This window comes from Castanea sativa, chromosome 5, assembly GCF_040712315.1.
Source record: "Castanea sativa cultivar Marrone di Chiusa Pesio chromosome 5, ASM4071231v1".
NCBI classification, from domain to species: domain Eukaryota; kingdom Viridiplantae; phylum Streptophyta; class Magnoliopsida; order Fagales; family Fagaceae; genus Castanea; species Castanea sativa.
Window position 1 is genome coordinate 21,116,279 of NC_134017.1, and position 13,715 is coordinate 21,129,993.

Sequence of the window (13,715 nt, forward strand, 5' to 3'; positions counted from 1 at the left end):
GCCAAGTAAATCTTGTACTCATTTTTTTTTTTTAAATCTATATTTTTGTTTGGCATCATTTTCTACTTTGCCTTCTCCTTCAATTTTTTTTACGACAACCATCAACAAATAGAGAGAGAGTATTCTTTGATGTGATAAGTCAGTAATAATGGAACCCATTGATTTAATTTTTTTTTTCTTCTACGAAAAATGTCACTATATTCATTTTTAAGAAAATAAAAACATCAAAAAGTTGTATTTAGTTATTGTATTCAAATCCTTTTTTTTTTATACTAAAAATGAAAAATGAATACAAATACAATGCCGAACAAGTTTTTTAGTGGTGAGTCTCACAAAAAGCTGAAAATGAATACAAAATACACCCTTTTTTGCTCAAACCAAATAGCACTTAATTTACCAAATTCTAAAACGTAGTTTACTGCCACTCCAGATTGCAAATGAATGCAAATTTCTTTCCTGTACATAGACAGTTTTATTAAAGAATGGGTTACTCTTGCCAGCAAACCATGCAATCCATCACAACAGCATGTAAAAATATGTTAGGATTGTTAGCTACTTCATTTTACTCTACATACCACCAACAGCTTTGCATCAAATTCTACTTCAACAGAGATAATCCAGAATAAACTAAAAGTTGCAGGCGTCACCCATGATTCTGCAACAAGTTCTTGAGAGCCATTGGCTGAAAACAAATGCAAATTAGCTCATTCATTTCTGTGAATACATTGAATGAACTCAGAAAGTTTCTCCAATTGACCTGTAAAGCCATCAAAGTCCAACGGACTTTGCAGTCTCCAAAAATTCTAAAGGTCCCAAATTGGTAAGCTGGTGGTAGTGATACCTTTTTAGCACAATCTGAATACTTCAGTGTAGGCATAGATGATACTGATTTACCCATTCGAATCCATTTAGTCAACTTATCTAGTCCAGCATAAAGCATGCATGTGGTAAGATATACTTCAGTTAAAAATAATAATAATATATACTCCCTCTATCCCAATTAGTTTGTTTTATTTAAAAATTCAAACTTTTTAAAGAAACATTATTTATCATCTTATCTGCCTTATAAAAATATATAAGTTTACAAAATTACCTTTAAATAAATTTATCAACTTTTTTTAAAAGAGCTATTCTTAATGGGACAACTACAAAAGTGGCCCAATTAGATTGATTTTTTAAATATTTGTTAGTTTTCTTTTCAAATAGTTTTGAAAATAAAATAAGAGTATAATAGGAACATTAATAAATTAATTAATTTTATTTTTAAAAATATGACAATATTTTGGAACATTCCAAAATAGAATAAAGGACAAACAAACTGGAATGGAGGTAGTAATAAATTGCAAAAAACACTCCCTGAATTATTTAACAAAATTAAATCGACCCTATAATTTTTCTGAAGTGACTCTCATTTAACTTTTGTAGCTATGAAGAGTTAACAGCTTAATTGGTTCCCTATGAGAGAGAGAGAGAGAGAGAGAGAGAGAGAGAGAGAGAGAGAGAGAGAGAGAAGAAGAAGAAGAAGAGGAAGAGGAAGAAGAACACTGTGTATGATATAATCCGTATATTATGTGTTTTACATGCATGTATAGATGACCCTATAAATATACAAGAAAAGTTGAATTGAGAAGCCCTTGATTATGCCTAAATCAATGATAATTGAGATTCCCTAACTAAATGAAGGGCTATGTACGTAGAAAGTAAGATGAGTGTACTTATATATGCTTTTGTGCATGTGTAGAACGTACGTATATATGACAATTGGCAAGTGTAACGACATTATGTTATGGTATTAGTATCCCCTTAAACTCAAGGTGGCGTCTATCTAAAGTTTGTATACAAGATCTTTAATTAGAGGCAACTGCACAGGTATTGGTGAAGATGCGAGTAAGTTGATCTTTAAAAAAACCATGTGGAGGTGATTACCCTCTAGAGGTGAAATGGCCCCTAAATTTTTTTCTAGACATTTATATTATTATTAATATAAGAATGTTTATAGATAATACTCAAATTAATTATAACATAAAAATCTGAAAATAAATGCCAAGTGATGATATATACAATAGCTATGGTGTCAAATGTTATAATATCTCTCCAACCTTTTGGGGAGATAACACTTTGGGAAAATTCTAATTCATGAGTAGTTAATATAACATATAAGAAGATCACTTAATCCAAAAGTATAAGCCTATAAGTTTGGGCCCAACTATATTATGTTTATCACTCACTCTTGCCATTATTATTTAATGTGAGACTTCACTCACACACACACACACACACACATATATATATATCCAACAATCCCACCCCACCCCCTCCCAACCTTTGGGGGCGATAACATTTTGGAGAAATTCCAATTTAGTAGTTAATATAACATAAAAGGCGACCACTTAATCCAAAAGTTTATACTTATGAGTTTGGGCTCAACTATATTATATTATATTAATTATTCACACATATATATTCAACAATATTCCCCAACCTTTGAGGGAGATAGCACTTCAAAAAATTCCAATTAAGTAATTAATATAACATATGTGGTGACCACTTCATCCAAAAGTTTAAGCCTATGAGTTTGGGCTCAATTATATTATATTAATCATGACTTTTGCCATTATTATTCAATGTGAGACTTCACTCACACGTATATATCCAATAATCTTCCCTTCACGTATGAGTCATTACCTATCTTTGTGGAGCACAAACAAATATTACAAGCTCTCCTTTGTCTATGGGCTTTTTCTTTCATTAGTGCTTCATATGGACCTTGTTAACTTTGTCACTTTGCCGCACACTACCATTTGCTTTGATACTACTTGTTATGTAGATAACACTTCAGGGAGATTCCAATAGAATAGTTAATAAAATATATAATGACATATACGTAATTTGAGAATAAATATACACACACTTATGTAATATTCTTTTGCATAATAAATTCAAACTAAAAACATTATATATATATATATACACACACACTCACTAATGCTAATCGTTCCTCCCCAAGATAATTTACTCACTCCATTATTGTCTACAAAGGTTTTGTAAGTATAGGTTATTGTGTCCTCGATCTACTATAGTGAATTTTAGTAAATAGGTTACATTATTTTTATATGAATTTATTATATTTTCTCAACTACTTTTAGTTTATCATATCAGAGTTGTAACAAAAATTGTGGCATAAAAGTTATTGTTTTCACGGATTTTCTTTCTTAGGAGATAACATATATTCAACGCTAGTAAGCAATCCGTACAAATCAGCTCCAAATGAAAATGCACGCCCCAGACAAATAAGTGGACCAAAAAAAATGACAGACTCAAGCCAATAATTAATTAAGTTTTAGGCTTCATCGAGCATATAGGATGCTCGTGGGTTCTCCATGTTGATTGTTTGATGCAAATTACTGTCAAAAATAAAAAGATTGTTTGATCATTGATGCATGTCAGAGAGAACACTTACCCAATTTTGTATTTATTAGTATCATAGGTCGATAATGTTTAGATGTGAATTGTCCATATAAGTTCTTTTCCACCAGAAGCAAAATGATATTCTAGGCAAATACAACTTTATTTATTTGCGTGAAAAGACATGACGGGAATCTCGGGAGTTTGTAGATCCAATATCATCGTCCATTTTGTCCTCTTTTAGTCTCTTTTTTTCTTTGTACTTATTATAACTAGACTTGGACTTGCTACTTCTGCTTCGCATTCACATTCTCCATTCATCACCAATATAGAGATGGGCGTGGTGCAAATAGTGTTTCAGGCAATTGTGTTGTTAGGGTCGATTAATACATTCGTACAAGCAGTGGATTTAGCAAAGCCTTCATGTCAAGCAAATTTTGGGAAGATTGGCATTCTATACCCTTTCGGAGTAGGAGCTGATTGCTTCTATGAAGATTGGTTTGCAATATCTTGCAATGACACTTTCAACCCTCCCAAGCCTTTCTTGAGGAGATTCAACCTGGAGGTTCTGGAGATTTCATTAGAAGGCACAGTTCGCGTCAACTATCCCACATTTTCAAGCTGTTCTAATAGTATTACAAAGACCACAGAAATTGTGAACTTTTAACAAAAAGCCCTTTTGTCTTCTCCCAATCCAAAAACAGTTTCATCGCCATAGGTTGCAATATCTTTGCCTCAATGAAGTCCCTAGATGGCTCAGTTATCGCTGGGTGCATGTTCGGGTGTGGGAAAAACAGTACTGAAATTGCTGGAAGTAGTTGCATTGGCATCATCAATTGCTGCCTTATCCCGATCCCCCCATATATTGGTCTATTCAATGCAACTATAGAGCCAAAAAATATCTCCAGCCCCAACTTTAACGACCAAGCGTGCAACTATGCATTTTTACTGGAACGCAAGTTTTTCAATTCCAATTTAAGATACCCAATTAAACCTGAAGTCCACGTTCCTGTGGTATTCGAATGGGGCATTGATGAAACATTATATTCACGTATGATGGGAAGTGAATGGTCAGAGTGTGGAAAACATTTAACTTCAGAGGGTAACGCTGGGAAGCACTGGTGTAGCATTTGGGCCGCCGCACCTGCGTCCGACGCGGCGCGACACGGGGACACGCAGGCGACGCCACTACCTGCGCGTCCGTGCCGCGTCGGACATTAAAATAATTATTTTTTTTTTGGCACGATATGTGCCGATTCGCGTCGATACGGCACCAATTCGAGCCGACGCGCCTGAAATCGGGCCGATTCACGCCGATTCGGCCCGAATCGGTCCATATCGGGCGCAACACCAATACCAGCGAAATCAGCCGATACGGTCAAAATTCAAAAAAAAAAAACAACAACAACAGGTGCGTAACGCACCGTTTAACTTGGCCGGAAAAAAAAAAAAAAAAAAAAAAAAAAAAAAAAAAAAAAAGGTGCAAACGCACCGTTTGGAAAAAAAAACCAAGACCCAGCCCTCTCTCTCTTCATTTTGCTTGCGCCTCTCTCCCACTCTCTGCCTTCACTCTTCAGCTAGGCTCTCTCCCATTCTCTGTATTCTAGTTATTATTTACTATTGCTCTTAAATTTGGTATATGTTTATATAATGTGAAAAAAGTATGTTTAGCAATATATTAAATATATAAATAAAAATATTTTTAATAATTTTTTAATCGCCGCACCCCGCCGCACCCGCACTATACTTTTTCAAAAATTACCGAGTCCCGCACCCGCTCTCGCACCCACACCCGAATCCCAAAACGCACCCGTGCTTCATAGGGTAACGTAACTTTTCCGTGTAAATGCAAACAGGGCTATAAAGGAAATTAATGTCTATCTTCTTCAAGGATGTCAAGGTAAACCTTTTACAGTCTATCTATTCTATAATCTTTTTTTCCTTTTTTTATTATTATTTTATTTTTTGGGTAAAATTGTTCTATGAATTTAATTGTTAATACTTGTTTTCACAGGCCAGCTTCACAGCGTGGTCAGATTAGTTTTAGGACTAGAATTCAAAGTTGTCAATTTCGATCAATTCCAATTGAAATGGACAAAATAATGTTTACAGGTTATTAATTATGTTTGCCCATCTCTTTGTTCCATCTTGTTCAAAATTCTGGTCTTTATATTTTGTCTTGGAATGAATTTATCGACGAGTGCGCAAAACCAAATCTCAATCTGTGTTTGAAGAACAATACACTCTGCGAAAGTACTGTTGGGAGTTACTATTGTTATGGTGGTAATTAATACTTCAATTTTTTTGGGGTTCACTACGCTCTTAACTAAGGAAGTCAATACCGTACCGAAGGTTGTACCGGTTTGGTTAGCGGTATGATATATTTCGGATACCGGTCAATACCGGTATATCATTTTGGATTTATCGCTATTTTTTTTTTACTCTTTTATACAATATACAAAGTAATATTTCTAATAACTCAATATATCACTTTGGCAACTTTTTATATTTTTTGATGGAGTTATAACATATAAATATATAATAATGAGAAGACACTTACCTCAAATAAAATAAAATATTTAAATCATCTATAATTTAGAATTTAAAATAATTATTTAATAATTTATAATTATAAGTATATCTATTTCCAAAAAAAAAAACTTTAAATATTATAGCAATATTAGTATTATAATATTTCACACAACTTTTACTGCAACTCGTTATATAATAAGTTGTGAGAGGTGAAAAAAAATTGTGAGTGTATGTGGGTTCACATTTTCATCACTCACAACTCCTCACACGACAAATTATGACAAAAATTGTTTAAAATGTTGTAATATTAGTATTGTTTTAAATATAAATTTGTTGCAATATATTATGTCACATCACATTGGGTCAAAAGCCAAAGCTGAAAAGAAGAAATGGATTCAGCTCATCAATATTTCCAATGCTAGTGTTAGTAGTCAAGAGCTTAGGAAACTTCAAAAATAATACAAAGCAATTCTTTAATATTTCTTTTTCAACTTTCTTTGTTGATTTAATTTTGATAAAAAGTGTTACGCTCTTAACATTTTACAATATTTTCACAATAAATCATATCTGGTAAATTATTATTGATTTTAATTTGAACACATCACTTAAATATATTTTTTTTATCAGTATTAATTTGTAACAACCAACTACTTAAAATTTATTGTGAAAATATTGTAGTAGTATTTCTCAATTTTAATTTCTTATTCTTTATTTTATTTTTTCCTTATCTTTTTTTTTTTTTTCATCCACAAGTTTCTTTTCTCTTTTTTTTTTCCCCCTCTTTTTTTCTCGGCCACACCTTTCCATTTTCTCTATCTTCACTTTTCTTTTTTCTTTTGTTCTCTAACACTCTCTAGAACTCTCCTTACTTTTCTTTTCTTTTTTCTTCTCTCCACTATTCTTTTTTCTTTTTCTTTTTTCTTTTGTTCTCTTCGTCTATTCCACCTAAGCTCTCTTCACTATTCTTTTTTCTTTTCTTCTCTTCCACTTCATCTGCAACTCTTTTCGTCTACTCCAGAGCATTGAAGAAGCTCTCTCTCTCTTTCTTTCTCTCTCTCTCACATAGTCGGCGGATGACAAAGGCTAGAGGACAACCTTTTTTCCCCTCCCACCACAATAGGTCCTCCTCCCCACTGAGGCTCAGGTGGGTCAGCTTTGATCTTCTTCTTTTTTTTGTTCTAATTTGATTAGTTTTAAAATTGTGATTTGAGTTTGTATTTTGATTGAGAATCCTGTTGATTTTGTGTTTCACTGTTGTTTTATAATGAAAAGCAAATAAAGAGTTTCGTTCTTCCTTTTCTCCTTCTTCTCTGTTTTCTTTCCTTACAAATGAGAGTTTTCATGTTTCGGCTTGGTATCCATTTACAGGCCGAAACAGTCGGATTTCGTCGGTACGGCCAGTATTTTTTCTGGTACGAAACATGGGTGTACCTGTACTGGTTCACTGGCCAGCACGGTATATATCAGTCGAACCGACACGGTATATACCGGCCAGTACGATACGGTATCACCTACACTGCTTTTTTATATATATATATATATATATACATATATATATATATACATATATATATATATATACAAGATAGAATTTTACTCTACCCTAATCTAAATGTATATGTGTGTGAAACTCCCTCCTGGAGACTTGAACCCCGGCCCTTGCCCCCCCCACACCCGACAAGCACTTATAATTGTGGAGTGACCATCGCACCAAGGGTATGCGGTGATACCCACACTGCTCTTAACAGGTACATCGACTTTCTCCTCTCTAAATGATAATAAATGCAAGAAACTGATTCATGTTAACCTAGAACTATGTCACTCAATTGAATTGGTTATCCAATTCAACAATTGGGAGAGGCGGATAGGATATGTATTTTTTTAAAGATAAGTTGCATACAATATCTTAGACTAAATTATGGTGTACATGTGGATTAAATTTAATAAATTCAAGCAAAAAAGAAAGAAAAAATCAAATATGCAATTGGTCAATCACTAATTAAGAAAATATTCACAAGAATATATCAAAGTTACATACAAAACCATCTAGTGTAAAAGTAAAAAAGCTCGCGACAAATCCAATTGCTATGAATCAACATGAATATTATTATTAATTCTCCGTAATCACAATACTTACAAGAAACTTCCAATTATTCTTCATAAATACTTACTAAAACTATCGTTTTTCTTCATTTTTTCTCTCACAAGTCAAAATTCATAAGTCATATATATATATATATACACACACACACATGTAACAAAAAACATATATAGAAACATAACATGTCCCTTAAGTTAGAGTTCTCAATCAAAACTATTATATTCTTTAGTACAATAGATTAATTTTTCCAATTTCATTTTATTAAGCTGTCGACTTGGGCTATTTTTTTCTGATTAGTATTGGATGGGGGTCCTACAAAATGCAAAAGGAGAGGAAGAACGTTAAACGCAGAGAGAAGTTTTCAAACGAAATGGTGGTTTATTGTTACAACAATATTTATCTTTAAGTGAAGTCAATGTTGAAAAAATCAAGTTGTTTGATCCAAAAGATCTAGACAAGGCCATGGACCATTTTAATGTGAATAGAATACTTGACCAGGGAGGACAAGGCACTGTTTACAAAGGCATGTTGACTGATGGAAAAATTGTTGCGGTAAAAAGATCTAAGGTAATTGATGAAGGAGAAATTGAAAAATAAATAAATGAAATCATCATTCTTTCACAAATAAACCACCGAAATGTGATTAAGTTACTCGGTTGTTGTTTGGAAACAAAACTTCCTTTGCTAGTTTATGAATTCATTCCTAATGGAACTTTATCCCAATATCTTAGTGACCAAAATGAGGAGTTCCCACCAACATGGGATATGCACTTAAGAATTTACAAAGAAGTTGCAAGAGCTCTTTTTTACTTACACTCATCAGCTTCCTTACCCACTTATCATTGAGACATTAAGTGTGCGTTTGGATACCGTTTATTTTGCTGAAAATTGAAAACTTATTGCTAAAAATACTATAGCAAAATATTTTTTATTTTTGCAAATTACTGTTCATGTGTTTTTATCACTGGGCTGGTCAATGAACAGTGCCATGAACCAGCCCAAAAAAAGCGACAATCTCAAAAAACACAACCACAACTGCTACACAAATAGACCCTCTGTCTACAAACATACTCTTAGATGATAAGAATAGAGCAAAAGTAGTAGACTTTGGGACTTCAAGATCTGTTGCTATTGATCAGACTCAACTAACCACCACTTTAGTACATGGGACTTTTAGATACTTGGATCCCGAGTATTTTCAAACAAATCAATTTACTGAAAAGAGTGATGTTTATAATTTTGGTGTTGTCCTTGTTGAGCTCTTAACTGGAGAGAAAGTGGTCTCTTCAATAACGACACAAGAATTCAAAAGTTTAGCTACATATTTCATTTATTCAATGTAGACAAATAGTTTATTTGAAATTCTTGACACTCGAATCGTGAATGAATACAAAGAGGAACAGATGATTGCAGTGGCAAAACTTGCAGAAAGGTGTTTGAACATAAAGTGGAAGAAAAGACCTACAATGAAAGAAGTTGCAATGGAGTTAGAGGCAATTCAAATGTTCCAATAATTATCTTCAAATGCCCATTAATTATCTTCTTCTGAATTAGATTAAACAAAAACCTTCTACTATAATATTTGTTAGTTTCCTCTTGTAGCCAATATAATTATAAGCGCTTTTGTTTCTATTTCAAAAGTAATTTCATCGATCATTTTTTAAATAGAGTAGTCTAATAGAGTAGAAGTCTCCCATTTGGTTTTTTATGGATCCATTCTTATTGGATAAATCAAATATTTTAATTTCAATTAATTATGTGTGATAATCCCTTTAGATTCAAGTGAAAATAATCACGAGGATGCATGCACTGGATAATCTAGAACAGATAATTCTTTAAAGGTAATGGACATAATCTATATAATTTATAAATTGTCCTTAATTTAAGGAGGTCAATAATTTATTTAAAACTGGTACGTAACCCGTGCATATGCACAGAAACATTTGAACAATATTGATAAAAAGGGAAAAAAAAATTAAAGAATTTGATCAATTATCTCTATGTCCTCGTCAACTTCAATATGGAAATTTTCACACCTCAGCATAATCACCTAAATGTACAACTTGCCCTCAATATGAAAGATTTAAATAATAATAAATAAATAAACAACAACAAACAAACAAAAAGTAGTGTCAAGGTTTTCTTGAGAGAGAGAGAGAGAGAGATTATGTAAATCACAATCTAGTCTTGGATTTTGACATGATTCTTTATTTGAACCCGTATGTGTTACCGTGGCTAAAAATATTAACTCCATGAATCTTCAACAAAAAATTTGTTTACAATCACAAACAAATAAAATTAACCACACATAGTTATGAAAATTTCACCTTCAGAGCATTGGGGTCTCAAAAGTCAAAGAAATTGATTGTATCATCCTTAAAAGAGGTCCACAACACCACTTGCCTCTTTGAAATTACAAAACGCATATCAAGTTTCATATGCTTTTAACTATGGCATTTATAAAATCAAGAACAGAGGACATTCTGTTGATAACAATTAATACAAACCTTTGACTTTTATTAAAATTTTGGATGACAATTTTCTATTAAATTGAATAGAGACAAACTATTCACATATAATGAATTAAACAATTGTGCATAAGCTATATATCACGTGGCTAGATTTAGAAGATTCATCCTGAGTGACACTTCGAGTGTCATTGTCATTGTTAACTTAAATTATCGAGTGGCTAGAAGATGCATTAGAAACATGTATTGCACTTTCTGTCAGACATTTTATTAGATATTTTGCATTCAAATAGGCTTCATGGGTAGGAACTGTTAGTTAACAATTCAACCATGGATGCTTTTAGTTAATTTTTTGTGAACACATGGAAGAAGAACAATTGAATGTGAAACCACATGAAAAATCCAATTGAAACTTCTAGTTTTGTTTTTGATGCCGCAACTAATGATTATGGTTCTGATATTATGATGGTTTTATTGTTCTAAAATGCTCTGAAACTTGCATGACATAAAATAGATTTGCGATGCAATCCTCCACTCTATTTAGCATTCTAGCTATCCAAAATAATTCCATTAAAATTTTATGAATAGGAATAAAATGGATAGCCCATCAATTAATCCAATTCAAAACACAAACTAATATCTCAGTGTCCACTATTTCTGGTAGTTTCAATATTATGACACCAATAATTTGAGTCACCGACCACCCTTTTACCACTGCAGTACCAAATCCCACACACAAATATTATATTACCTCAATATAAATAAAACTAAAGCATTGAAGTTGTAAAGATCATTAATTGACACAAACCCATCACTATTTCAAATAAGGGAATGAAAACTAAATGAGAAAATGAGAGAGATATGAACCTTAGTGACAATAATATTGAAAAAAATCCATCCATGCTTTTGAACCTCCAATCGTTGTTGGTGCCTGGAATTTTCATAGGAAAAAAGAAAAACTTAGTTTGTAATTGTATAGCAGGTCATTGGGTAAGATGATGGACCATCTGAGTGAGGAAAAAAAAAACCTCCTTTGAGTACGTATTGTATGACCAATCAACAAACTCTATCTGAGCTCTGTTTTTGAAGTCCCCAACAAGGGTAACAGATAGTAGAGAGAGAGAGGAGTTACACTTACATGATGGACTACCGAAGTTTGTCTAAGGATGTATCTCTCTATTCTTTGAATAGAATGTTGTTAGAGGATGGTTAGTCAAGTCGTTCCTAGCGTCTTTGGAAGTGAAATTTGGTGTTTGAGAGACTTGGAATAAACGAATATTGCATAAGAGATTAAGTTTGAAATCAAAATTGAGAGAGAGAGAGAGAGAGAGAGAGAGAGAGAGGAGTACCAGTGGTGTTACTTGGAAGCCATAGAGGCCTAGCGAGAACTCTGTTATCCTCTCACAAATCACATGGTTGAGCTTATAACACCAGAAAATCGACTATCAGCAATAAAATACAAATTCAACAAAGCCCACAAAACAAAGAGACAGAGATTAAGATTGTGCGAGAGAACCGATAAAGGGGAGGAAACATTTAAGAGAGCGAAGGGCATGAGACTATTTTGAGTCCACCAATAAAAGTGTGCAGGTGAGATGTTCTTGCCTAGGTGAATGAACTTGATTATTGATGTTTTTTTTTGGCTTTCATGTTAGGTTTTAATGCATCATTATTCCCACTTAAATTTAGATGAATTGAGCAAAATTGGACCCAATTTTAAATTTGAATTGAGCAATTGAGGGATAATTATGATATGATCCCCACATAAATCTAGACACATGGCACAAAATTTGAACTTTAATTTGAAATTTTAATTTAAGTTTCTCTCAACTTCACCTATTATTTTATATATATATATATACATATATATATATATATATATATATATATATATATATATATATATAAATCATCCTCCATATTGTTCAACTCTAAGATGGCTTAATTTTATGTCCAAGATTGGAAGGAACAAAACAAACTTGTCCAAAATACGAAACAGGACTTCAAGTCCAAGTGCCACCCTCCCTTTTTTTTTTTTTTTTATAGAGTTTCAACCTATGGCTCTTGATAATAGTTCTTTATCATCAAGACTAAGATACCAATCAATTTTTGGTATAGGCGGAGATTGAACCCCAGATCTCTTATACAACCATTAGAGACTTTACTAATTGAGCTAACTGGAATCCACAAGTGCCACCCTCCCATTGAAATCAAGTGTGGATTGCCCATTAGATCTCTTGGTAAGTTACAATACTTTCACATAAATCTACCAATTTTTTTCCATTACGAGATGACACAAAAATTATGGGCACATATTTGAATATCTTTGAAGATAGCATTCAACACTTGTAAACAATCTGTGCAAATCAGCTCCAATTGAAAAACGCCTTAATAGTATTTAATTAATTAGGTGAACACGTGGCAAGTTTTTATTGGTAGAATATAGAGTGGAGCAGGAAAAGTGGGACAGAAGATTTGGACTCGTTAACATGACCCCTAATTAATTAAACCTGTGGGTTAGGTTCATGCAGGGGCGACTCTACACAAATGCTAGGATTGTCACAAGACCACCCTAACCTAGAAAAAAAATAATTATTATATATAAATTATAAAAAACAAATTATGATTTTTTTACCTTTAAAAAAATTTGTGACCACCCTAAATTTTTCTAGGCCCAACATAAATAAACTTTGGAAAATGTTTAGTAACAAACTTAGTTGCAGATTAAGACTATAACTTCACAATATATATATATTGAATGGAAATTTTGACAAATCCATCGTTGGATTACATTTTCTTCTTATATCCTTCATGCTTGCAAAATATCAATACAATCAAAGATCAATAGCTGTGTCATCAATCAAATGTTTAAATTTTGAGTTTTTGTAGTCTAAAATTATACATAAAAAATAAGTTTATAAATGAAATAATAAATAACATTCAATTGAAATGAAATTTGACATGTGTTTTAAAAACATAAAGAATATACAATTCAACTATTATATTTTCAAAATATATAGTTATGTTAATTTGTTTAGTGAGAGTTGTAGTCTTAAGCTACAACTAAGTTTATATTCGAAATTTGTTCTTAAACTTAGATCCCCTTTAACAACATTAGGCATTTACAAACAAAAAGGAAAAACCCAAGAAAAAATTTTTTGAACCAAAATTCTGAAAGAGATGTAACTTAATAGTATTAATAATGAGAT

At 32.4% G+C, this 13,715-nt stretch overlaps 1 protein-coding gene and 1 pseudogene across 1 annotated transcript; both read left to right on the forward strand.

Moving 5' to 3' along the window:
- Window positions 1–3,739: 3,739 nt before the first annotated feature.
- On the forward strand, window positions 3,740–5,525 carry LOC142634905 (wall-associated receptor kinase-like 3). The gene is given in 3 exon segments (XM_075809149.1): window positions 3,740–4,087; window positions 4,090–4,526; window positions 5,420–5,525. Coding segments are annotated over 3 exon segments (891 nt in total).
- A 1,833-nt stretch (window positions 5,526–7,358) lies between these two features.
- LOC142634906 (wall-associated receptor kinase-like 1) lies at window positions 7,359–9,552 on the forward strand (annotated as a pseudogene).
- Window positions 9,553–13,715: the final 4,163 nt, after the last annotated feature.